This window comes from Nipponia nippon, unplaced genomic scaffold (assembly GCF_047370975.1).
Source record: "Nipponia nippon isolate SJK-2023a ecotype South Korea unplaced genomic scaffold, ASM4737097v1 scaffold_1, whole genome shotgun sequence".
Taxonomy (NCBI): domain Eukaryota; kingdom Metazoa; phylum Chordata; class Aves; order Pelecaniformes; family Threskiornithidae; genus Nipponia; species Nipponia nippon.
Genome location: NW_028262290.1, coordinates 71,988,355 through 72,015,396, shown reverse-complemented (window position 1 = coordinate 72,015,396; position 27,042 = coordinate 71,988,355). Strand labels below are relative to the sequence as shown.

The 27,042-nt window shown below is 44.3% G+C and overlaps 1 protein-coding gene and 1 long non-coding RNA gene across 10 annotated transcripts in view; one reads left to right on the top strand and one right to left on the bottom strand.

Moving 5' to 3' along the window:
* Positions 1-23,837, bottom strand: part of EPB41L4B (erythrocyte membrane protein band 4.1 like 4B) — a 196,316-nt gene extending 172,479 nt beyond the window's left edge. For 6 of the 8 annotated variants that reach the window (XR_015705195.1, XM_087759587.1, XM_087759548.1 and 3 more), the window contains exon 1: positions 23,447-23,837. Coding sequence is in view for 6 of the 8 variants with exons in the window: in XM_087759587.1 (XP_087615713.1) it covers positions 23,447-23,746 (300 nt within the window). In the remaining 2 variants the exon portion in view is untranslated. Of the gene's footprint in view, positions 1-15,669; positions 15,798-15,829; positions 15,849-23,446 lie in introns of those variants that run through there. The other 2 variants (XM_087759584.1, XM_087759566.1) reach the window with 2 other exon arrangements.
* On the top strand, positions 23,155-26,772 carry LOC148057420 (uncharacterized). 2 transcript variants are annotated; one of them, XR_015705201.1, is made up of 2 exons: positions 23,155-23,240; positions 26,276-26,772. It is a non-coding gene; the product is annotated as an uncharacterized LOC148057420 (long non-coding RNA). The 2 variants fall into 2 exon arrangements; XR_015705200.1 differs by lacking the exon at positions 23,155-23,240 and adding an exon at positions 24,550-24,679.
* The last annotated feature ends 270 nt before the right edge of the window (positions 26,773-27,042 follow it).

Below are 27,042 nucleotides of genomic sequence, written 5' to 3'. Positions count from 1 at the left end.
GACACAGGAACTGGAGCTTGCATAAAACATCCCTCCTAGAAATTTTTAAATAGTGAAAAGTAAGGGATGACCTCAGGTGAAAAACACGTTTTTTATCAGTAATGAAGCCTTGCAAAAGGTTTCTGTTGCATGGTGGACCAGTTTTGGTCTATTCTCTTAACAAGCCAGTTTCCAAAATGGAAGACAGTGAATCTGAGGGGCATCTAAATGCTGTTGACTGCTAGATTTGCACTGACTCCCTACTTTCTCAAATCTCCACCCCCCAAACCATACTTAAGTAGGCATAGAGTAGACTGAGGCAACAAAGGCAGACTGAAGCTTGACACTGGCTTCAGAGCACAAAGCATGATATTTTCTGTATAGAGAAACAGATCTACGCCGAATCTGAAATATGGAAAAGAAATTCATCATGGTTGGCTGCATATCATCAGCGAACATAGGCTACCAGATCCGTGTTTGTTCTGGGCAGGTGAAAGGCTTATTGAGATATTACTGTTTGCACTGACTGCTTGCCTCTTGACAAGGGTGGAGCACTGGAATAAGCAGGTCCCAGCTTGTTGGCACCACAATAAACTCAGAAATACTCACCTTACTCTGGTTCTGTCCAGAAATTTTAGCTGTGTCTTTCTGAGATTCAAGTACAGTGTTGTGGGGTCAAACAGCTCTCTCGGGCCAAGAACTAGAATGAAATAGGACCTGAAACATGATTTCAAGGAGGGGAATGCAGGAGCACATAGGCTATATACATGGTGCTACTGGAGAAAAAGAACACAATCTCAGTATACCCAAAGTGTACGTCATCAAAAAATAGATCCATGCAGGTAAAAATACCCAATTACGAACTACTACAATTCACTAACGTGAGCAATGACACACTTTCACCACAAGCCCCTAAAGAGCAGTCCTAAGACCACTCACGTTTAGCATCAAGACTGATAGGATGCCACCAGATCAACTTACTTAAATCCCTTAATTAAGGGGACATACTACAACTTTTCCTTACATGTCTCGCCCCCCCCCCCCCCCGTTACCTCACACCCTTTGGGAAAATAAAATCATCATGCAACAGTTAAACATCCTTCCAGTGTCACAAGCAGCTACCTTACATTTTCAGTATGAATGAACACCAGCCTTATGCTCATTTCTAAGGCTCATTTACAATACAGCTGGATCAGTTCTTTCATAGTTAATTTGCTTTCAATAGGGGCTTCATTCTCAATTCAAATGACAAATTGCTCCAGCAACCACACATACACATGGTTTCCTCAAGCCTGACATTTTTAGGTTTAATAGATCCTTTTCGATTGCCAATGTTTTAATTACTATATAACAATATATCATGTTAATTACTTTGGAAGACCTGTGCAAAGTAGACAAGCATTCAACTTTAATACATAAATATTGCAGCCAAGAAGGATGTTTTAGCTATTGAATAGAGTTCATATTGTTGATTCGTTTCATCTTTGATGCATTTTCCTGGCAAAAAGCTTCTAACAACATCAACTAAAAGAACATAATCCCTTAAACATCAGGAATAAAACCAACTCTGTTGACCTGAATCTGTTCCCATCAACTTTCTTTGTCTGAAAATTGGCACTCATTCTAAATGGACAACGTAAATAACAGCATTTAATGACTGGTGTTTTCTGGATAAGCTGCCTCTACTTTTCCAGATCACTCTAGGAGAGCTGTATTTGTTAAAGTAATGATCTTATTCAGATATTGCACGCTACTAAATACTTCCCCTCTTGCTCATTTTGGGCTGCCAGAATTCTTCATTTCAGAAGAAAGATGGCACCGTCATCCCACTTTCTCAACAAAATAACATCATAATCTGTACTTTATCTTTGCTGGACTTCTAAATTGTGCAAAGTGCTTGTGAAAACCCTTATTACCAGATGTCACAATTACTGCAGGAAGGAGGGGGTAGGAAGGAGAATCAGGATTGGAATATGTTACAGATGTGCACCTTACCTGCATTTGTTATTAGCAAACTGTAACATTCAGTGTAATTAGTCAGGAAGCACGAGTCCTGCTTCATTCTATGACACTGGCAGAAGTGCACTGAGGTGATGACTATCAACAAAGCGAGCTTGTGATCTGGAGCCATTAAAAGGCGCACGCATGCCGCAGCCAGCCACCAAAGTCACATTCCTATTGCCTTTGCCCGTCCTCTCACTTTTACTGCTCTTTTATTCACGTGACATTCTAAATTAACACAAGGTTCCCAACCTTTACATCACACCTTCCACAGCAGAGGCTGTAGTCTCATTAGTTTCCAGAAAACTTATGTCAACCCTGATTTTAAAAACTAATGTTAGCATAAAATTTCTAAGAAAAAAAAAAATTCAACACTAGAAAATGCAAGCATGACAGTTCTGCCTAACTTATATAAAGAAAAGATCCTCTGGCTGTCTATAACAGACTCTCTGTAATAAAGGCAACCAGAAATTATTTGACTACCACTTGACCATAGGAGATTATTATCCTAATGACAGCAGTCAAGTTTTCCCCTATCAAAGAATCTTTTTCTTTCAAGAATGCAAGTGTGGCTTTGACCACAAGCCCTTTCTTTCTTCCTCCACCCCTTCCCTCAAACTAAACAAGTACACCCTCGAGAGTGGAAGAACAAAGGCAACATTTTTTTTTTCTTTTTCTAAATAAAGTCATCATTTATCTTCCCAAGTTCACGTTTGCTTTTACATCAAAGACAGTTTTCCCAACACTGTGCTAAGTACCGATGCCAGTTTATTTATTTACTGATTTAGAAGTAAGTTTTTATCACTCTGTATATCTTTAGGTCCCAGAGCTGTACTTGGAGTTTCCTTTGCCCAAAGCAAGTACAGAAAGCACCAACATACAATTAAGATAGGGAGTCAGGAAACAGTCATTAAAAATTCATGTGAAGAGCACAACAGCTTCAGGAAGGGAATGTAAAAGACAAAAATTGTCAAGTGTCATGAGTATGGTTTGTCATCACAGCCCATGCCCAAATGAGTCACAGTAACTCAAAACAAGAGATTATTAGATAGTCACAAAGCATATATAATGAAGTTTTATTGGAACAACAGGTGCACTTCAGCATTATTAGAGTAAAAACACCAAGTTACTGCATTCTGTGAACATAAGATCACTGAGGAATGCAGTAGAGTTTATTCAAATTTACCAAGTGTTTACATATTTAAAAAAAACCTTTCCTAACTTGCATCATCTCACATTTGCACCTATTTCTATGCAAGTTAGCAAACACTTTCAAATTCTTAAGGGTGGGAAAAAAAACTACACACTTCACAATCTCAGGTTGATTTTTTTTTTTCCTAAAAGCGTGCAGCAAATTGAAGATGTTATTTTTTTTGTCAAGACTGCTGCGCAAGTATGCAAATTCAATGTGTCAAAAAGAAGAACGACTATGCTGAGTTGCATGGTTTATAACATTCTTTCTTACTATTATAAACAAATTATGATAAATTACACAGGCTTCCAGCAGAGTTAATGCAATCTCTGCCTTTAATACAAAAATATAAGAGTTCATCTTTATTTAGAAAAACGCACTTTGAATGGATTGCTATAAGCTGTTCGGTTTCTAACTTCGGTATTTTGCCATTAATCTTTTCATGTGTTAATGCTTAACATTCCATTTAACTAAATCCAAATATCACTAAGGTTATAAAAACCAGTTTAACCCACCTTTTGACTGTTATTTTTTTACTGAGCTTCAAGACATGGTCTTATTCACTAGAAGGCCTAAGCAGAACAACTTGTCAAACCTTTTCCCCCAGGTTAAACAAACTCTGCACACCAAAGTACCAAACTTCAGAGCATCATAGTGGTCTCTACGACTTGACTGTCTGAGTAATACTTTATTTGCCAAGTCTTCATATAAGCCAGTTTACAACATTTCTCCTCATCTAATTAAAACAAATACAATAGTCCTACTTCGCTTAAAGCATTGTCGAAAATTACATTAGCAGTCTCAGGTTGGCAGCATCATTCTCCTGCTTTTGTTCTTAAATGACGCTTTATCGATGATAAGTCATAAGGTATGCCTTCCACAGAAATGAAATTTCCTCCACAGGTTTAGTTTTTGAAGGAGCCAGATTCCTCAAACACAAGATCCCAGATAAAGTTAAGACAGGGGCAGTAAACACTTCTTCCACACACTGTCATCAAGTATCAAAAACACGCTTCGTATCATTAAAAAAAACACAAGTTCTAGCCTTGAAACATTTCCAACAAAAGATGAAGTTCAACATAAAACATCAAGAGAAAAGAGTATGCTTCTGGAGATGGGAGAAGGTAACTAACTACTGTTTGACTGACTCAACTCCCACAGTACTTATGCAAGTATACGTTGCGTCCACTAGGCTGGAACACAATATGCTCTGGGCTTGGCGTACCAGAACACAAGTGTATTTCAAATTCAGAGAATGAAACACAAATCGTATGGAACTGGTGCGAGAAGGACAATCACTGGGGAAGACAAGTTAGCTCTGTTAGAGCCATACTAAGACAAAAATCCAGCTACAGCACCAGTCACATTAATGCACAGTCTTGAATACGCTGGCCAACAGGGCTGGATCTAATGGGAAAGGATGATTGCGGTAAAATAGCTGTCTCCTGTGTCAGCAGCATGAAATTTGGAGAAGGCTGCAGTAATCACTTGGCAGATTCTTAGAGGTTTATATATCAAAAGAGTGCAACATCGATGTCTTAAATATTGCTCAGGAACATGCAGAAAAAAAAGAACGAACTAGAGATGAAACTAAGAAAAATAAAAAGTAGTGATACCCCTCCCCCATGCTTTCCAATGAGAAAAAAAAATTAAAAATGGTGGACCAGCCTGAAAAGCAGCTCTATTTAAATGGTATCTTTGAGAAAGGAAATGATCTGAATTCCTTCTTTTGAGCACATTCTTTAAGTTCTCTTCAATCTGTTACCCACACGCAAACCCACTAACAATTTAGGTTACACACATCATGCTGATAGCAAATTTAAGACTCAGATGATAGCTGAAATCTTGAGCATAATTTACTGTGATAACTTCACACTAAAAGTATCAGAGAAAAAAAAAAAAAAAAAGGAAAAGGTCTAGTTTGACCTGCTATCAGGTTGAATTTGAAGGATGATCAGCTTAGATACAGAAGGAGAGAAGGAACAGAAGAAAGGACAAGAAGATGTTGTTCTTCCTCTCCTGATTCCTTAACATAAGATTCAGTTAACAACATTCAACTCCACAGCACTACAGGAATGGCACTTTTCAGCCCAAGACTATCCTTGAAAAAGCATGTAAAGATGGTAAATTAAAATACTGGAAGCAACACTAACTTGACCATTTTCTACTCTGTAGCTAGTCACCCAGTGCAGGAAGTACTATACAGCTTGTACACTTGGGGCCTAGCACGCTCAACTAAAGGCAAGACAGTTTCATATTTAAATGCAGAAGCTTAAAAGCAGAGTCAGCAATAAGTAGAGAAAGCTTTCCTTTTCTTTCTAGAGGAAAGTAAGGAGCTTAGCTACCAGGGTTTTAGCCACCCTCAGGGACAATGCAGCTCTACCAAAAAGTACATTGAGATTTAGTTAAGTCAGTTCCCTACCCTTAAACACATGGTTATTACAAACCATACAGAAGCTTATATACATATACACACATTTATAAACAAAGTTATGAACACACAAACAGCAGAGTGGACAATTTTTTTGTCATCTCTATCACAACTGCAGACAGCCCTCATGCTACTAGTTTATCTGAACGGTACACTCCCAACCTAGCAGTTAGAGTGAAATCAATTTGACAGAAGTCTGCCAAACAAGCACACACCTACTTCATGGAGACCAGTAAAGTTGTAAATAAAGTATATTAAAGCATTTCAGATGATGCACAAGATAGAAGTATTGCATTTAAATTTTGCCTATTTTGATTTATTGTACACTGACAGAATGAACGAGAAATTTGTGTGTTTAGACAAGTCATAAACTTCTATAAATTCAGATGAGGACTTTGTTTCCTCCTCCTCTCAGAATCAGCAGAAATGTTTAACAGAAGTCTCAAAGCAATCAGAGGGCTTAACTTCATTAATTTGGAACTGCTTCTGCAACCCCACCCTTCCACCCTGCCAACCTAACACACTTGGACTGGGGGAACATCAAACCAAATTTTATCCACCAGTTTGAAAAGCTCATGACAAATGTTTGGTTTTCTGCGATTAGAAGTGTGTAACAAGTCACTAATACATACTTAGAATACCTATAACCTCTCTAGATTAGCTGTAGTACAGACAGAATTATACTTTAGTAAATGATGAGCTTTGTCTGTGCTTTAGCACTACTGTTAATCAAATTCTTCATGGCCAGCTTCATGTAAAAAGCTGTAAGTTCTTCACTTAGGCTTATTGGGTGTTCTACACGGAAAGCTCATCTTTTCCACCCTACAAGGTTATCACAAGACAGTCACTTCAATCCTATAAAGAATGTCAAAGCAAAAGGAACTTTGTACTGTAACACTGCAATACCTTTAGTCAACTTCCAGTAATTGTGTAAGATGAAATTCTGCTTCTAGAACAAAGTCCAGATAAAAAGTCACTAAAGCTAATTTCCTCAATCTCATGCTAGTCAAGAAGCTTTGAATCTACAGACTGTGTCTTATGTTTTTGTAGTTTATCAGTCCAATGAAGAGCCCATTTCTCTTGCAGACAGTGTTTCAGATCTCATTTTGCCCAGTATAAAACTCAAAATTTGCTCCTGAAGTACATTTGTAGTAGTTTCCAGGGTCTTCCCAGACAAAAATCCCTACAGAGGAATACTGCAGATGCAGAAAGAGCAGTCCAGAGTCATACCAAGAAGCCTAACAGGGCAAGCAACTGCTGCTGCCAGCTCCTCTGAGAGCCACAACAGATCTCGACTCCCGTGACATCTGTCACACTATAGGCACAGAGCTGCTAACGTAAACCAGCGAGCTCATGGTAACCCAGGAGCAAATGATTTGGCAGCTCTTTGCTGGTGAAGCATGCTAGAAGAGTAGACTCTTCATGATCAAGATGGAGGCCCAAACTGGCAATCGTGCTGCAGCTGCTGAACAGATCGGTGCTCTCTGTGGAGCGCCTGCTCCCATGGCTCTGCCAGAGATCACCGTTTCCTCCACACCACAAAGCATACTTTTATCTCAGTCGCTGCAGCGCAGCATCTCATGGTATAAACTCCTATCTGGTTATCCCACAGACAGGCCAAGATACAGGCGCACACACATTCTTCTGCCAGTTTGGTCACAGAGCAAGACAGCTGAAGGCAGTAACGTCTTAGGCCGTCTCCAGTACCCTTTTTGCAGCAGTTTATCAAAGCTCAAGTCTTTCTGTCCAGAAGGGGATTACAGACGTTGCCACTTTACTAGCCGGACAGTAAAACACCTCCAAAGATGCTTTGGGAGCATCACAAGAGGAGCAGCAAATGCCTGTGGTTTAAAATAAATAAATAACAAAATTAATCATATCTTAAATTGGAAATCTTCACCCATGAACACTAAAACCAGCACCTCTCAGCTCTCTGGTCAGCATGCGTTCACCCTTCAGCTTCCCAGACCAGGAACTCAAGTTGATCTCCCTCACCCTGCAGTTGCAGCGCAACGCCCCTGTGACTGTACGTGTAACTCTTGTTTTCTCAAGCATTTTGAAAATTGGATTTATTTCACAAGCCATCAAAAGAACGCAACTAGTTGGTCATAAGAAAGAAAATCCTGAAGCAAAACTTTGTTTCCCTGGTTTCCCCCTCCCCCCCCTCAAAAAAAAGTATGTTTATTCAAATGTTTAAAATAGTTGTCATTCTAGTTGAAACCTGTCTTTCTAATGTAACTTGTGGATTTGGAGCTAAAAGCATATTTTCCACTGGAACTTTTTAAGCATGATTCAGAACTGTCCATTTGTGCTTTCAAGACGTAAATAATCTTCCACATGCTTCTTAAAAAGTGTTGGTTTAGATCACATTCTTAAACAAAATTTCTTTCCATAAATGTGATAATTTAATTGTTAAACCTTGTAAGGTTAATTTGGAAAACACAACATGAAGTCAAACTCATCCACAGTTTAGTTTCCAAGTGAGAGACTAAACTAAAAATAGTTGCAGAATTAGAAATTTCAATTCAAATTTCTTATCTTTCCATTTTACTCACAATCAAGAATTACTGAATTTGTACTAGCAGCAAGACTCATTTCTGGAATATCTACAAATAGAGATACGTAATTAAACTGAGACCACTTGAATTTTATGGATCCCTGACAGGTTAGGCATCCAGGCGCTGCTCAGTGGAACGTCACTGTCCCTCAACAGCGTAGTCGTCTTGCACCTCACCGGGAGCCAGCTGCAGAGGGATAAGGAGCGTAGGAGAAGTACTCCATCACAGGACATCAAGGAATGACCATCAGAAGATCTTTTTGGTCCTGGTTCTATTTGAAACTCCACAGATGGAACCTAGAAAAACGTGACCTTCTCTAAAATTCCTAGAATCTTTCTAATGTCAGTATCAGCTTTGTTATTCTTATCAATTCTGGCTCCCTATTAGATTCTGAAAATAAAAACTAGAGACGGCTGGGACCACTCAGGAACAAATTAAGTAACAGCAGCGTATTTTACACAACTCATCATGGTTTCAAGAAAATTAAGTCTCATAAAACAAGTCTAACTTCTTCTGCCATAAGACCACACATTTATTCGATAGCGGCACTAAGGAACCTTAGAATATGCTTCTGCAAGATATCCGACTTTGGCACAGATGAGCTCTTGCAGATCTAGCTTGAGCTACTTGCCACGATTTCTATCGCTGAACCACACTGCTGCAGCAACTAAGCATTTCTTGTCCAGTTCATACTAACCTGGCTGACTTTAGTGGGGCAGACGAGGAGCATTCATATGATCAAGCTATGAGAGCACTAAGTACATGAATCAAACCATTCCTAAAGTGATTATTTATACCCTCAAGGTCCAACTCAACAACACAGGGGCTATTACAACACTTTTGCCTTAAAGAGCTCTCGTGTCCTCTGTCAGGTTTTTCCCTACTGCTTGGCCCCTTACTTATGCCATACCTTTAACAAATTTCTGACATTCAATGCTGCAAAAGCTTTTTTTTTTTTTTTTTTTTTTTTTTTTTTTTTTGAGTTAAACATCCCTGGATCTGATCCCTGACCTGGCTTTCAGCACAGCCCCACAAACACCTGAAAGGGCAGGTATCTGCCTGCAGCGCCAGGATGGGAACAAGAAGCCAAAAACTCTCTGAACTCATACTGACCATGAAACACCTGTACTCTCAAAACACAGCCTATGAGACAGTCTGACAAAAGCAAGCATAAGCATTCCTAAAATAGATGGGTGTAGTCCGTGACAGGCAGATTTAAAAAAAAAAAAAAAAAAAAAAAAAAACAACAAAAAAAAACCCACATTAATCAGGACGGGAAAGGAGGAAAGCAGCCAGCCAGCAGCACTGTCAGTGCAATCCTGAAGCGTTCTGCCCACAGTCAACCGCCGGACATTTTCCCCTTGGAGGGAACCCATAAAAATTACTCATGCTGAACTTAACAAAACTGGCACAGTAGCAGGAGATGATGGGTCTTGTTGGTTGGGCACACTGATTTGCACCTCTCAGGGATGCAGAATTGCATCAACACCCTGTAGCTGAATTCAGTGAAACCACAGGTCACACACACAGGAACAAAAGTTTCGCTCACACTCACTAGGTTAAAGATGTGCCCTGGATTTCAGCAGCACTGGAACAACTTTGGTGTAACAACGCAAAAACAACAAACCATGAGCTCTCAGTGTAAAGCTACAGCCAAGAAAGTAAACACGAGCCTTGAATGCTTGACAAGGGAACATGAAGTAAGGAGCAATGCCATTTCATATAACATTCGGCAAACCATTATAACAACATTGCTGGGCCCAGCTCAAATGTCTGCACATTATGCACCAAGTCAGGAAAAAAGCTACAAATAATTTGAGTCTGTAAACCATCTGGAAATAAATTCTGGGTTTATTTATGTAGACAATCAAAGCTAAGACTAAGAGGTGGCCTGCATGTGCATTTCACGTATGTGGAGAATGTTTTTCCCCGTAGTCCCAGGACTTTTCGTCACATGCCTGCTCAGATACCAGCACATGGGATAACACGGACCATAAAAATATCAGATACAATAAAAGACCTGTTGTTATTCTGAAGAGTCCACGTACAACCTGAATAAGTAACTGCTTCCCATTAAAGAGTCTTAAAGGCAGACAAACTAATGAGATCCAAGGAGAGAGCTGATGAGGCACTGAGAGCGACAGGCTTAAAACACGTTCTTGGAAGAAGTTCTGGAGATTGATCAGGGAAAGAAAACAGATTAAGTGTTCACAATGATCTTTTCTGACCTGAAACAAACCTACAGTTCAGAACCTATTCATTTACAAGCCATCCATATGACTAACTCTCCAATGTAATTTACAGAGTGATAGTCCAAATGATATCTAGGGAGAACAGTCAGTTGACTTCCATTTAACATCATCTTAACAGCCTTAACAAAAGATGATAAAAGGAGGAACAAACGGGAACAGAGACAGCTGGAACCTCTGCTAGCCACTTACCCAAAGCAAATTTTCTTAGTTAGCAAATGCGGTACCCCTATCGGAAGCGGCGATGAAACTACCAGGGCTTCAAAGAGACTGGGGCAAGGGGCAGGGGTGGGAGATTCAAACAGGTAACAATAATCATAGTAGTGATTTTATGCAAATCCTTCATTCTAACAATTCCCTCTGAAAAATAATTGCCTGTAAAAACAAGAAGTCCTGTTAGTATGTATAAGTTTGCATTCATTTAGCCAGGCCACAAGAAAACTGTCTGTCTGTCTCCCTCCCTCCCTACTCAAGCACAAAATACAAAAAGAAAACGTGGGTCATAAATCCCAGCTACCTCAAACATCAATTCCATTCCTTACTGCCACCAGGAACCAGCAGCCTCACAAGGGCTTTTGAGATACAAAAGTCGCTTTGAATAACACCATAAATTCATTTAGCTCTGAAGCCCAAGCTGCACGCTTGCCTCCTAGCACTAACTATGGTGCCTGTTTCTGCATTTATAACCTATCCTTTAGCGATAAAACCACTCCAAGTGTATCAGCACTGCAGGTTACGTCCACATGCAGGACAGAAACAGAAATATACTCCAGAGCACACATTTCCTTATCGGCCCTGCACCGTCTCCCCCTCCCTGATGCATCTCTCAGAGAGCTTCCACTGCCATCTGTGCAGAGGCAGAGGTTACCCGAGTCTGGAATTTCACAGAACGCACTTTTCAAGCAAAGCAGGCAACAGTCTTGGAAGCAAAGTGGTCACATCTTGATCCTTTGGAACTGCACTGAATTCGTATTTTGCCTTCAGGGACATTTTTTCAGCACCACAAACCGCTGTTGGATTGCACAGGGTCAGCCCACTATCTGGCTGTTTGTTTCCCCTGAGTGCTTTCACTTCACGTACAAGACCACACAAACAAAAGAACAACTTCGTTCTCCATCTCATCTGTATCAGCTCTGCAGTGCAGACAGACTATTGCACCATTTTACAAACTAGTACAAAAAGTTTGCAGTTTTGTAAGACTCACAAAAGAAGAAGTGGGAGAAAAAGCCTTCTTCCCAGATACATCCCAGGACTTGGAGTCTGACCCAAAACTCCTGCAGGAAAGCAGGCGGCACTGATCGGAGAGCTGCTCTCTGTAGGGAGAGCTCCCCAGGCCTGGGGACTTTTCATGGGATCTATATTTGGTAGCTCCCACAAGTCATTTACTGCTGCCCTAGTCTTGACAGCCTTATCCTGTTAATGAGGTTAGTGCATATGCAATAAAGAGGAATTCGCGCTCTTTAAATATTGCCCTATCTTCCTCGCAACCTAACCATTCATTTGCCCTATAGCTTGCAAAAAACAGCTTTTCTGAACACGACACTGAAGATTTTTGGTATTACTTAAAAGCTTTGTCTGCCTTAAATGAAGAAATAACCCTTGATTTCAGTAAACAGAAAGACACCTTGGAAATCCTGAAAGCAAAAGAAACAAAGTTCATTTTGAAGGCTAACCTTCAAGATAGCACTTGCACTTCAGCTTGCCCACTTTCAACAGCTACTGAAACTCACAGTGAAGCCACAGACGTTCTTCAAACTATTTTCTCTTACTAGAAAGCTTCCAGCACTCAGCTTACTGAAACAGGTGGGAAAGTTCTCCTCTCCTGGTGTTACACAAATGCTGAGAAACTGACAGCTCTAACAGGGAAAAATCTGCTTTCTGAAACAAACTTCCAATTAACAATATTTTCTATTTATGAAAGACTATATCTTCTTGCTTGATCTGACAATTTTTCAGATTATGATCATGCTGGAGGTGTTATCAGATGATCTGTTCTCTCTGCTAAAATAAGATTGAATTCTTCTATCAGTATCTAATACCATAACATGTGGGGGGAGAAATTAAGGTCCCCTTTCCTGGCTGTAACCACATTCTTAAAGCAAAATCTTTGCCAAAACAGCTGAACTATTTTTTAAAATACATTTTATAATCAAATTCTAAACCAAAATATGCCGGGTGTTTAATGTGAAAATACCTCAAAATCCAAGGACACAAACTGTAAAATGAAAATTTCTGCTGGTCAATTCCAATAGCAGTAAACAAAACCCACTTGGTTTTGTTTCACAACGCTGAATTTTTCTATTCCTGCTCCCCTCCGAGAAATGTAGTAATCAACTTCAATCTATTTTTGCTAATATACAGACAACTGCTCAAACTCTTTCCTTATTTTCCCCATATTTTGTCAACATCTCTACTTTTCAAAGCCAGAAATGAAACACCAGAAGGGTTTTACTATAGGATAAATATAATGCAAATCATGCATCAACATGCTACACGGAAAAAAAGCAGTGGCAAGCAATACCAGTGAAAGTGGAGATAGCTCAGAGGATTCAAGAGGAGAAAGTAGTGAAGGCAATGAGTAACCTCAACTTTTTTCCAATTCTAAATTTAAGACTACTATAAAAATATTTGTTGTGCAGATCATTTCCTCAGATGTTGGCCTCCTAAAATGTATCAAGCACTGTTCATAAACTACCAGAATCCATCAAATAAGAAAAAATCCCCTCTAAGTGCCTACTGTTGACAACAAACAATTCAAGTACCATGGCAAATGTTCTGATGCCCCAAAGGCTCCCCCAGTTTCACACCTAAGAGCAAGGGTTTGATTCCCTGTTTTACGAGTTTTGCAACAGTTCATCCAACAGAGAAAAGGCAACTGTGAAATATCACTGTACGAGAGGAGGGGAGTGAAGGGAGACAAAGCAAACCTACAGGCAGATGACAGCTTAAGCAATCAGCTTGAATTAAGGAAAAGGAGAAGCACTGCAGTCAACATTTAATGGCTTCACTGGCCCCCGTAAAAGGAATCGGCCATCTCTGCTGTCTTAGTGAGCAGGTCCCCCCATTAAAAAGAAAGCCCACCAAAATTAACGTCTTCTCATGAACTGGAAGTCTAGAGCAGAACTCCAACGCGCTGCCGAGAGCTGCGCGCAGCACTCGTCGCGCAAGGCAGACGGCGGGCACCGGCAGAGCCGCCGGGTGCCCCGAGCCGTGGCTCGCAGCGTGGCCTCGGCAGACGAGGCCGACGGGCCCGGGAACAGTCACGGAGCAGGGCTGGGAACGCTCCTCCTCAGAGACAGGGGATGTCAGTAACAAGTAAGACAACACCCTGCCCCCCTCTATTTATTGCTGAACAGCAGGGAACTATAAAGAAAAAAACTGAATCAAGCCCAATACATGAAATAGCAGGAAGAGGGAGGAAAAGAAACAAAGTCTTTTGCATGACAAACGAGTTACATTGCTGCTCTATTAAACCAGCTCTTCCCTCCGCAGAGCTACAGCAGGATGTCTGAATTCACACGGATATACATCGGCATCCAAAGATCACAACACGAGAGGAGGTAAGTGGATACTGCCCACCAGATTTTACACTTCCAGGGTGCTGCCTACCCTAGTGATACGACCTATTTTGAAGAATACCACCACTCTTCACTTATTTGCTTAATTCAAAGAGATAACAGGCTCATCATTCATCATCTCGCAAAGCAAAGCACTCATGGAAAGTTCATTATGCGGGAAGAATTTTACTCAGTAAGGAGCCTGAATATAAAACCTACATACTGAGGATTTGCATCTCTACTGAATAGCGATCTTTGTTGCAACACAACGATTGCACAGAGTACTGGTGTTTTCAGATCTGCTTATGAAAATGGAAGTTCTTGGGTTTGCTCTTTTTACATAAATGCAAGCCCTCAATTTAAAATCGTACCATATCACAGCTCTGGGAACCACTTTCATACTGCAACAAGGTATGAAAGAGATTGATTTAAGCGACAGAAAACAGCCTTGACCAATTCTGGATGGGAACAAGGGAAAAGAAGGAAAAACTTAATAGAACTGCTCCTTTTCTCAGAAAATGTGGAAAACATTCATTTGCACAGTTAAAGCAGGTAAAATTTGGACGTTAACTAATTTTGTTTGGAATTAACACCAACAAAAAAGATGCAATGCAATTAGCATGTTTATTTTATCCATCAATATTAAAATGAGAATTTGTTCACAGCCTAGGATAATATTAAAGCGTAACACAGCCAACTGAAATTGCTTATCGTCCAATACATAACCTATAAGACCTCACATAGTGAAATGTACACAGTAAGAAACTTTAAACTTAAAAATGGGAAGTGGTTTCCTTGTTTAGTCTCAATTTAGGCAGAAAAAGAAATAGGTGTTTTCCCAGCCAAGACTGCTAAGCTACAAAATTCCTCTCAAGTCTACATTTATTTTATATATATATATATATATAAAAATATAGAACACACCAACGAAAATAACACATACAATCAATTACTAGTACTATGAAGAACTACTGTGAAAAGCATTATTTTCAAACAGCCACAAAAGGATTCACCCTTCGATCAAGTTATCCTTTGAAATAATGTTACAGTCTACAACAATTTAATTACAGGTCACAATCCCTAAGTTATAACACTATGCTTTTCTAACAGTATATTTGATACTGGTATGTTCATACGAGTCCAAGTTATTCAAAAGAAAGGAGCTACACTCTGCAAATATTTGCATAGAGTTATTTGTTGTATTTCACAAACATTAAATTGGATCCTCCATTAGGATTTCAAGTCTATTTAGCATATAAACTGTATCACATGTATTAAAATCATGAAATACAGTAACATCTCAATTCAATGTGTTTGTCAGTACACAAAAAAATTACACCAAAAAACAAAAAACCACAAGAAAAGACAACATTTGGTATTTGTTTGGATAAACTATCTGTGGTTCCATAACAACAAGGAACGGAAATAATCTGAATCTGTACAGATCAGAAACATAAACAGCCAATATAAATTAACTCTTAATATTTTTCATGCTTCATAGCTGGAGTCTGAATCTGGAACTTCAATAAATATTTCAAAATAATCTCATCACAATATAGCTAATGGTCCAGGACATATTTAAATTGATGCACAGAAATAAATGGAAATAGCAAGTCAAATGAGGAGCAGATGGTCACTCTAAACACTTCATTACCCTCCAACCCTTTTATTTCTAATGCGGAAAGAATAAAAGAACATTTACCGTAGTCTGCATTGAAAAACAAATACTAAAAAACTCCATGTGTTTCTCAAGTAATTTAAAACATTAACCCAGCAACACTGCATGTACAGTTAACAGCTGTCGACTTCATCCTTCTAGCGAAAAATAAAAGAAATTATTTTTACTTATCCTTATATTTTACTTTGCAAAGGGTCTACAAATTCAACGATGTATATGTTTTCTCTTCTCTCAATCTCCTTCCCACACCATTTGAGTTTTCAGGTCCATTTTTGTTGTCTCATATGAAACCATGCCTTTTTAAAGTGAGGAGGTTTAACCTTTGAATTAACTGTTTCACCAATCGCTACCAATGTTCCCCTAATGTCTGCTCCGCAACTGGGAATGTTCAGGACAAGCAGTCACCTGCATCATTTGACAGACGGGGCACTTTGCTAGTCAAGCTGGCTGAATGAGCTGCTGAGGCAGCCACAGACCCCTGGCCACAGCTGGGAAATTGCATTTTCGTGGGGAAGGAACAGGACTGAGGAGCGTTTCAAATTTCTGACAACTGCAGAGAACCACAGAAATGATCTAAAGTGGCAGGAGGGAATGGGACTGAGAACTATGCTCGAGGCCCAAACCAAAAGGAGACAGACCTCTCGTGCCCTTTAAAGTGCCTCCCGGAAGAGATCCTCCATGGTGAACTGTTGCACAGCTTGTGTAGCTGCTCCTGGGATGCAAAGACAACTGCTTTCACAGATTGGGAAAACAGAGTGGGCTTTAAAAAACCCCACAAAAGTAGAAGAAAGCTATTAAAAGGAAAATTCAGTAGGTATCATGCTAGTAACACAGATGATATCCACACAGAAAAAGTACAGAGAATTGCCTAGGGAGGAGACTGCAAAGGAGAAGGGTGGGTGGAAATGGTTTGGAATTTAAAAACGGAAGCCCTGAAGCAGAAAATGGACCTATGCTTGGAGAAGGAGAGCCACTAAATGAAGCCAGCCTCTCGGAGAAAGTTACAGGAAAAAAGATATTTACAGAGGCGCTACACGTAGAAGCACAAGGAAGCACATGAGGAAGCAAAGCATGCACAGAGAAGCAGGAGTAAAGATATCTGTCCCCTCTCTGTTTCAGAAAAGAACTGGATGGACAATCCATCCCATACTTTATATACAATTTCTAGTGTCTTCAACATTTCAGCGTGTTTCTTCCTGTACTACCTTCTGCAATCCAAAGAAAACTAGTCCTCTGCTTGCTCTTCTGTATGGGCTGCACTTCCAAAGTCTCTTTGCTCTTATTTCCTGACTCAGAGGAACTTTTTACAGGCCCAGACATTCTTTTTCCTCTTCAGGACCACCACCAAGCGCCTGAAGCTACAGGTTTGCTACCCAGCAATCTAGTCTAGAACATGACCATCACCGGGGGGGGGGGGGGGGGGGGTGGTGACGGGACACGGGACAGAAAACAAACATTAGATGTAAACTTGTTACAAAAAAAAAAAACAAAAACGTATTTTCTAACTGTTCTGAAAGTCTCCTTCTTATTGACCATCTCCATTCAAATCCCTGGTGGTCTTCAGAGTTTCTCCAGTGTTCACGATCGCGTAGTTAAGCCCAGTGCAAACAGCTGCTACCGAAATGCATTTTTGTGCTAACAAACAAGAGGCCCAGCCACACTGACATTTCACATGGTTACCTCCCTAAGCCTAGCTGTGTTCTAGTCCCTTGTAAAAAGGCTTCCGAAAGAATGCATACAACCACCTTATCTTCTCCCCATCTCTTCAAACACATAGGCTCTCCATCAGAGAATTAGTACCAGGTGCTCGTACTTCTGTCTTTGCAGCGTACTACTCTCATCATTGGCTTTCTCCCCCTCACTGGTTGTCAACTCTGCAGCAGCAGTCCTGTTATCCTGTCTATCTGTACTGCATTGAAAAATGGTATTGGTTTCCATAAATAACTAATGGAACTCACAAGCAGAATTTATCTAACATGTGCCAAAACAAAACGCTGTTCATTGTCTCCCTCTTGTACTATGTACTGTTGAAACGTCTTTCATCTGCTGTAGATTTATTGGGGATGTTTGGTGAGCACATCAAGGGCCTAAAATTCCCTCTTCTCTCTCAAGAACCTGATGCCGTGCATTTCGGAAGCACAGCTGCAGTCACACGTGCATACCCCATCTCCTTCCCATTTCTCCGGGGCTGCCTATGTCCCTGATTCCGTACGTGATCCTACTACGAATGCTTTTCACGCACCTTCAGTATACGCAGCAATGCATGAAAGTATATGGTACATGGATAACATAATTAAAGGCTACTGCCAGAAGACAACACATCGAGTTCTAGCTACAGTTACTTCACCAGAGCTGTAAGGTAATGAAAAGGCATTTCAACATGAGCTGCAGAAGCAAAATACCCAACCCCTTCTAAAAATGGAGTTTGATCAGTTTACGAAGGGGATTACAGGTGCTGGTGCCCGCAGCAGTTCATGAACATGTGAGGCCTTTCCAGTGCTGCAAATATGTTTTTAACATTTTCCAGCAAGTAGTCTAATCTTACGTTGTTGAAAGGTAACTTCTGATAAAGAAGGCATATTATCAATTTCATAAGTGATAAAAGCTTTGAAGAATTAATAAGAAAATCCTGTTTCCCATCTGATGTAATATATCTATTTGGGTGGGGGGGTAACTCCTCAGTTAGGAGACTCCAGAGAATGACCTGAATCTAAGTGTCTATGCACATATTAGTGCGTTTCTCTAGAGTTAATATTCCTGAAATGTCGTTAGGAAATCATGTGTGACGTAAAAGAAAGAAAAAATTAGTTGTAGTTCTCTCCCGATATTTATAACTTTATCAAGTCACATATACTAACCAATAATTGTAAGATAGAGATGACTACTCAAGAGTTAATTTAACGTTTACATTTGATGTAAGCATAGAGGTCAGACAGCAAATTTTGTTATGTTGGTGTTACTCCAACAAGAAAAGGATACAACACATAGAAGATCAGAGATTAGAAAAAGGTATTGAATATTTACTATCCCTATCCTGAAGTGTTTCCATAGCAGCCGAAACAATTATTAAAACAGATACACCAAAAGGAAGGCAAAGAAATAATACAAAAGCTATCCATCTGAAAACAATTCATAGATTTGAAGAGTTATATTTGACTTGTTCATTAATTTTATCATTAAACATCACCTACTTTCTAATACATCACACAGGTCTTTGTAACGACGGTCACAGAAGCACAGAAATTTATCAGAGGAAGGAGATTTTTAGAAAGGAGTATTTATGACAGACAACACGTTGACTGCTGTGGCTTCATGTCACAGAAAATGTAAGGTATCCTATATCTGCTTTGCAGGATGAGGATTTCTATAGTAGAGTAAGCTTACCATTTGTCCCCTTTTCTTTACCCCACTTAGATTAAACAAACCCAAGAACACCCTACATGCGTTCATTCTCCTCCCCACCTCCCTCAACTTATCACAGAATACTGCTTCCAGTGGCATTAAAGAAAAGGGACATTAATTCCTGCTACTCTGGACAGTCCCACTGAATAGCCATCTTTCATATCCTCCCTTTAAGCTTTCATAAGATGCACTGAATTAAAAATCAGAGGCTTAGCTTTAGAAGTGCCAGCAACCATGTCTTAAAGTCAACAAAAATTTGGCTTTTTGGCCTCATCTGAGAGCTATCTATAGGCTGTTCCGTTTACGTATTAACTAGCAGGCACCATCACCACTGCGTAAATGTCAATGCTCTTTTCCTGCATTCTTTATGTAAGAACACAGCATCATCCATAACCAGTTTTTCCTTCATTAAAGTCATGAGTCCTCCAGAAAAACAGAGGCAAGATTGTTTTGACAGCAGTGAGCAAGTGTCCTTCCATCTACCTACAGCTGAGTTACAAAATCTAAATAAGTAACAGCCTCCAATATAAGTACAGATGCAACACAAAAGATACTGAACAGGTTCTTAACGGTCAAAAGAAGTACACCGACACCTACGTGAGAGGGGGGGAAAGGATAGTGTCTAATGTAAGTATTTTTCTCCTTGCATCAATTCTTGTAACTAGATTTCAGAGATGCAGACATGCGGTGTCAGGTCAAGAGGAAGTAATGACACCATTTACGCTCCCCCTTCCCATGGGAAATCACCCCACAGCAACAGAACTGCTCGACTTCCACTTGCTCCTATACAACAGATCCAACATTAATAGCATCTCACATTCAATACGGAGCCCCGAGGAGCTCGTGGGTTTAAAAAGCCATCCAGTGCATTATTCTGTTTAGAAAGAATACTTTCAAAGTACACGACACTTGGCTTAAGAGTGAACAGAAGAGCCAGCATCCTTAAGCAATCCTTGAAATTTCATGCAAGAAGCTGAGTACAGAAACCATTATCTAGGGGTATCTACAGTGCTCAGAATAATTTTATGTTTACATTTGTATGGGGACAGCTGGGTAGGAAAGGACTCCAGGAGAAGCCCTACAAGGGAAAGGGTACACGGCACCGTAGGAGGGCAGGCTAGCAGACGGGGTAGTCCGAGGGCAGAGGACATGCAGTAAAAAGAATAAAGTGCAAATGCCCCAGAAGGAGGTGGGCGTGGAAATGCAGATAAACAAGAAAGGTGACTCTGGTCACAGTATTGCTATACGGGCTAGAGAACAACAAGCCAAGGAAGGACTCGGAGATCAGGGCAGATCTGTTACCACCATGGGCAGACAAGAGCTTACCAGGTGTGCAGTTCCTAATACAGATACTATCACATAAATGCTAACGTTAACCCCAAAGGTAGTTATCAACCTACTGATGTAGGATTTATTTTTCCAACACCACCATCAGCCCTCACATATGAGAAAACACTGTGGCAGAACCTAATACATTTAGCCTGAACAAAAGTTTAATATTCAATTAAAGCTAAAACCCTGAAAAAAACCAAACCAATTAGTCAACAAAAAAACCCTGAAACTTTTTTTCTACACGTATAGCTGAAGTTTTCCCTCAGTCATGTCTTTCCTGTCATTCCTCCAAACAATAGACCCTCTAGTCTTTAAAAATCTAATAAACCTTTCAATTACCTCTAAGTGAAGTCTTAGATAGCAGCCTAAAAAGTTGTGGTTACAAGAGTATCATGTCCTAATATCAACAAGCTCCTTTTTCCACTGGAAAGACAACTGGGGTAGTAAAGAGAGCACATTTTACAGATGCCAGTATCTCCTGAAATAAGTGCTTGCGAACACAATCAGCAGCACAGTAAAGTCCTCTGCAATCATCTACATACTTGACTTCATGGGTAAGCTGCTCACTGGTGATGAAGCCCACGCTCCCTCCCTTTCCGTAAAATCTGAGCTGAAATGGAGAGAAACCACCATACGCTATTTTTTTTTAAATGGAAAAGATGCTACTCAATTCATTCAGCTTAACCAGTCCTGTACCACAGCTTCTGAGCATTAAAGCGTGTTCTGTTTCAGGCCCTAATCCCATAAAATCTAGAGCTGCAAAGCTCAGAGAAACTTTACTGATCAGCTTCTATAAATGGTGCAACGCCTCTCTCAGTTTCTCTAACTCTCAGTGTGGGTGTTACTTTCCGCGAAAGAAAGGCAAAAAGCATGAGGAGCAGATATGTAATTCACCAGAACAGTTTTTAATCCTCAAAACATTGACAGCTATTACGTGGTCCAGCGTCCTCCACCAGTCTAGGGATTTCAATGAAAAAAAATACCAACTTCTTACCCTGTCTTTGGACAAATGAACGACAACCACCACGTATGCAACTCGCATTCTGGAAACGCTGGCAGTCTAGGCTTCGTTCAGAGGTCAGATTCAAGCAGAAGTGCTCCACAGATGCTTTACTGGACCAAACAGATACCTCCATATACTTTCAGTACTCAAGGACTAAGAGGAGTGCCATTACCTCATCTTCTGATGCTTCAAAACCACAGACTGTCTTAAACAGGCTCTACAGCAAAAGCTGAACTCTGATAAATAGGAGGGAGTATAACGTTATCTACATACACCACTATACGTAAATCCTTAGCATGCTAGTAACATTCATCAAGTCTCCTGTAGAAAAGATTTGTGCCGAGACAGTAGAAGGACTGCAGCAAGTTGTGAAGGAGACGCGAGGAGAGGAAATACATTAGCATTTCCAATATCTGGAAATGCGTGATCTAGTCTGTAAGGCAAGGGAGGCCTGATAATTCTGCAGCAAGTATCTCTAGGTGGCTCTATTCACATACTTCTGTATTCACTTGCAAGAGTCTTACTCCATCTCTTCAGTTTCTTTTAAGCAGAAACCATAGGGTTGCCAAATACCATGGTTTAGTGAAATGATGCCAATATATACAGATAATTATCAGTATGAAAGGCACCTAACAAGATTGAGAAGGTACTCTGGAAAAAAACCCCTCTCTCTCACACTACCGGAGATTAAAGTAGTGCGCAATTTATCAGGTTGTTGCGTTCATTATTAGCAAGTTCCCCCACCTGCTTTTGTAGACCAAGCTTAGTGGCTGGTGATGATTTGGGCTGAAATGGAAAGAAGATGAAACGTTTTCCAAATATGATAAACTTGCATAGTATTTCATGGGAAACTTGGTTTTCAAGAGGGAGGCAAAAGGGTCAGCAAAAAAGGACGGGCGTCAAGTATTTAGCAGCTGTGGGAATGAACGCCTGGCAAAACCCAAACTCTGTAAATTAGTAATACACACCGCGCCGCTTCCTTCAGGAGAGATAAAAGGACAGGGAGCGGGCCCTGGGGATGCCGAAACACCTACAGCCGCGGCCCGGCTTCCCCAGGCAGGCGCACACGGGCGCGCAGCGCCGCAGGCCGGCACCCTCCCTTCCTCGTTCCTCCAGCACAGCGGCAGCAGGGGGAAAAGTTCAGCGCCGGCACCGTCCAGGCACCCGCCCGAGCCGCGGCCCCGGGCCCCGCCGCCGCCTGAGGCGCTGGCGGCCCAACCGCCCCTCGTCAAAGGCGGCCGGAGGGCGGCCGGACCCGCGGGGGCCGAGTCAGGCCGGGCCGCCCGCTCGGGCGTGCCCCGGGGGGAGGCGGGTTACCCGGGGCCGCGGCCCTGCAGCCCTTCCGCCGGCCCCGCTTGTCCCCCGCAGACCCCTGCCGCGGCGGGCGCAGCGCGGCCTCGCCTGACGGCCGGCCTCGCCCCGCTCCGCTCCGCTCCCCCCGCCGGCGCCACAGGTTGCTGCCTGCGGGGCTGGGGCCGCCCCTGCCGGCTGCAAGCCGGAGGGCAGCGAGGCCGAAGGCACCGCTCCCCCGCAGAGGCCCCGGTGCCCCCCGCCAGGACCGGCGGTGCCGTCGGGTGGGGTCTGCGGGCAGCCCCCCCCGGCAGCCGGGGCAACCCCCGGGGAGCGCCCCGCGCCAGAGGGGCGGCCCCGCCGGGGAGAGGCGCCGCCGAAGGCATCGCTGCAGGGGGCCGATTTTTGGCTGCGGGGGGGGGGGGGGGGGAGAGCAGGTGCCCGCCTCCAGGCTCGCTCCGGGGAAAGGGAAGAGGGACGCAGACGGCTTCAGCCGGCCGAAGGGGGCGAGGGGAGCGGCGCGGAGCGGCGGCGATGGCGGGGAGGCACGCCGCGCACCTGGCAGCAGGTGCACGCAGGCGGGGACGGCGGCGAGGACGCCCGGGCAGGGGAGGAAGAAACGAGGGAGGCTGGCCCGGAGGACGGCGCACGTTGCGCGGCCGGGGGGCGGCGGGCACCGGCAGGTGCCTGTCACCAGGAAGGGGGGGACGATGCGGAGGAGGGGAGATGCAAGCGCTGTGTTGCAGGCAGGGGAGGCAAGCGCACGTTACTCACCGGCAGCTCCACGCTGACTTCGGTCCCGTCCAGGAGGAGGACGCGGCACTGCAGCACCGGCTTGCTGCCGCCGGCCGCCGGGATGTGGACGGGGGCTCCGGCGCCGTGCGTGACCCCGCCGGGGTGCGGCGAGGAGGGGAAGCCTCCCGAGCCGACGGCGGCGGCGGCGGCGCCTCGCAGCCCCCCGTCCCGCTCGTCCCCCTCGCCGCCGAGCCCACCGCGCCCGGCTCCGCGCCCGGCTCCTCGCCCGTAGCGCTGCATCGACCGCCGGCCAAAGGTCCTGCGCAGGAACCGCAGCATCCTGGGGGCGCCCTGCCCGGCCACTCACACCCCCGAGCCCGCAGCTCCGCGCCCGGCCCCACGGCGCCTCCCAGAGCAACGCAGCAGCGCCGCCCGCCGGGAGCCGGACCGCGCCGGGCGCCGGCCTGCCCGCCCCTGCCGCCCGCTCCGCCCTCTGCAGCGCCGCCCGCCAGCGGCACGGCGGGGCGGGCCGGGCCGCCGCCCCTCCCGCCGCCGCTGAGGCGGGGGAAGCCGTGCGGCGGGCAGGGGGAGCTGCTGAGGCGGGCGGCGGCAGGCCACCTGTGGTGGCGGCCGCGGCGCTCGCCCTCGGCCCGCCGGCTCCCCGCGCCTCGGCCCCGCTGGCACCGGCCGCGGCCCCGCGGCGCGGCGTGGGGAAGCGCCGAGCCGCGCCGCTCCTCCAGCAACTGCCCCGGCTCCGCGGCGGCCGGGACGATCGCGCCGGCCGTTGGGGCGGCGTCTGCGCGGTGGCTGCCCCTCGCCACCGCCCCCGGGCCGGGGAGGGGAGCGGAGCGGAGCGGAGCGGAGCAGCGGGGTGGGGGCGCTCCCGGTCTCACCTGCGGGGCGCGGGGCCTGTCCCGGCCGGGCCCGCGGGCTCCGGGGGCCTCGCTCCGCTCCGGGGCGGGGGGGGGGGGGCGGCCCGCCGGGACCCGCCGCCCCGCCGCGCCCACGGGGGTCGGGGGCGGCCCGTCCTTCGCGGCGGGCTCGCTGCTCTGCCCCCGCCTCCCCCCCGGGTCTGCCGCACCCGCCCCTTCGGACGGGCGGGAGAGGGGATGGGGGAATCGAGACAGACAAAACGACGGAAGGCGGGATGGAGCACCGAGAGGCCCGGGCGCCGGCAGAGGGACGCCTCTCGGCTGCGCTGGGGGGGAGGAGGGCACCGCGCCGCCTCTCCCGCCGCCGCCCACGGCCCCGGTGCACAAACGCGTGTCCCAGGTGGGCGAAACCGCTCCCGCCTTTGCCGGTGCCATCACCGTGGTTCTGGGGATTTAAGGAAAGGGATAGGTGAGGGTGGTCCCGCGGGACGAGCAGACCCTCCGGGCCCTCCTGGGGTTTCGCTGCCTTTCGTTTCTGCAGCTGTCGGTGAGGCAGGAGTACGGGTTTATTTAAGCGTCATAGCAAATCCATAGGTACAAATACTCTCTTGCACGGTGGCTCTGCCAGTAAGTTAAATATTTATGTATTCTGGCTCAGGTGGGAGCACTTCTGCTGAATTGCCATGTATAAAATACCGGACGTGAATCACGTCTCGTGGAAACAGTCAGCGGGACTAATGCTGTCACCCTATGGTCAGATGTGACCTAAGGGGCTTTGAACTGAAATAATCTGCTGCTTCTGAAGTTTTTTTCTGCTGTGGATTTATTTCCCTTAACCTTGCTTCCAGGCCGGTTTACACAAGCATTGTCCTATTAGGTATTCGGAAAGCCTGCCAAAACATCTCAGCTTGTCATTTTTTATTGAGACTTGATAGTATTAGGTAACTGCCTGCTGCCTCTGCCTCCTTTTCCATGCTTCTTCAATGCACTGGATCAGGTCTTGAAGCGTCTCATCAGCCAAGACTGTCACTAAACTGCATGGTGTTTGGCAGGGATGTGTCCACAGCCCTTCTGCACTGTATAGCTGTGTAAAAGAGCCTTTATAGAAACGGAGTGGAAAGGGGCTAATCTTCCCCTGCTAACGTTCACAATCAAGAATAGACACTTATTATAGATGCTCTTTCTTTTCCCTGCTTTTCTTGATTAGGGGCAGAATTTGAATTTTATTTCAGATCCTGGATGGTGCGGCATACCTTAGGGTTCTTTCACTGCTCTGAACACTGTGAAGATATTGCAGTCCTGTAAAGCTCGTTTGCATACCATAAGCAGCACAAATGATCTTAAGGATTGGAAAATCAGCAGAAACACTGTTGTCTCTTGAGGGAGCTACAGCAATTCTGGTGTAAAGGAGCGTGGGGTGGAAGGGAGGTCTGGCATCACTCAGGACTGGCCTGGCAGAAAACCGAGCAAGTCTTTCACAGTGCTAAAAGCTTCTTTATTCAGCTGTGATGCTTCAGCCCTTTGTCTCTTTCAACATCTGTCGTGAAAACAGAAGTCTGATATTTTAAAATATGTAAACCTAGGCTTGCTTGACTTGCACGAGCAGCACACGTGATACAGGCCAGTGGCCGCACCAGAGAGGCAGTGCTGTATTTACAGAACCGCCATAGAGATGCTGAAATCCCATTAAATCTCACTTTAAGCGATATGAGATAAAGCTCATGGTGAAGGATCTTCTGGAAGGAGCTGGTGGTGGGAGGAAATAAAACTGGTTCCTTAGTACCCAGCCTCTCTTGGAGTAAAACAATTCCACCATTATTTTGTCTCATGTTACCAGCAGAGCTATGTTTAGCTCTGAAACAAGAGCCTCGAGCGACTGTGGGTACTGAGGATGCCGTGATACAGTTATTGCAAGAGGAGAGGTATTTGAATGAGTATTCACATTCTGGTTTGTACGTTTACATTCCACCCATCTACATCCTCTCTTCATTTTTAGGTGGGCAAGCCTTGGAGCGGTTCAGTTTGCTGGTACCTCTGTCCTGCAGTCCCTCCTCAGAGTGCCTGCTACTTGCTTGCTTTCCAACGAGAGGCACGAGCAGAAACTGTAGATCCTTCTGTGGTCCTCAGCTGCGCCGTAGTTAAGGACGTATTACTTTTAAATCTTTATCAAAATAGCCCTCCACTGCAACATCTGCCTCCCGTGGAGTTCTCCGGTCTCCCCTGGGAGTCGTGATTTGGTCCCTGTCACAGGGAAGGTAGCGACCTGGGTAAACCATGTGCGCTAACCCGTATGGCGGTTTGGTAGCAATCCCTGCAGGTAACCAGGCTTACCACTGGTTTTGCCATCGCGCTGGGCAGCGTGTTACTGGGGGAGTATCCGTCAAAATCCTTACTGACATTTGTGTAGTGGCAGCAAGATGGGGGATCTGTAACCATCACTGACGCGGTTGCTAGTCATGGCTGAATAACTAAATAAAAGATGCAATGTGGTAAGCAGTTTGTTCTTGCCCTTTTATTCAGAGTTTTGGTTTTGTTCAAATCTTGTCTGGTCACTCTTTGAAGGCTTCGTAATGGAGACGGCCACCTAACGGGGATGGGGAGCGAACCACTGACAGTCCCGTGAAAAGACTTCTCCCGCGCTGGGTACGCACGCGCTGCCTGGACATCAGGGGCCTCTCTCTTGTTTTACCTTCTGCCGCTGCAATCACATTTATGGATTTTTCCCGGCCTGCCAGGCTTTCACTATCTGCGAAGGAGTGATCT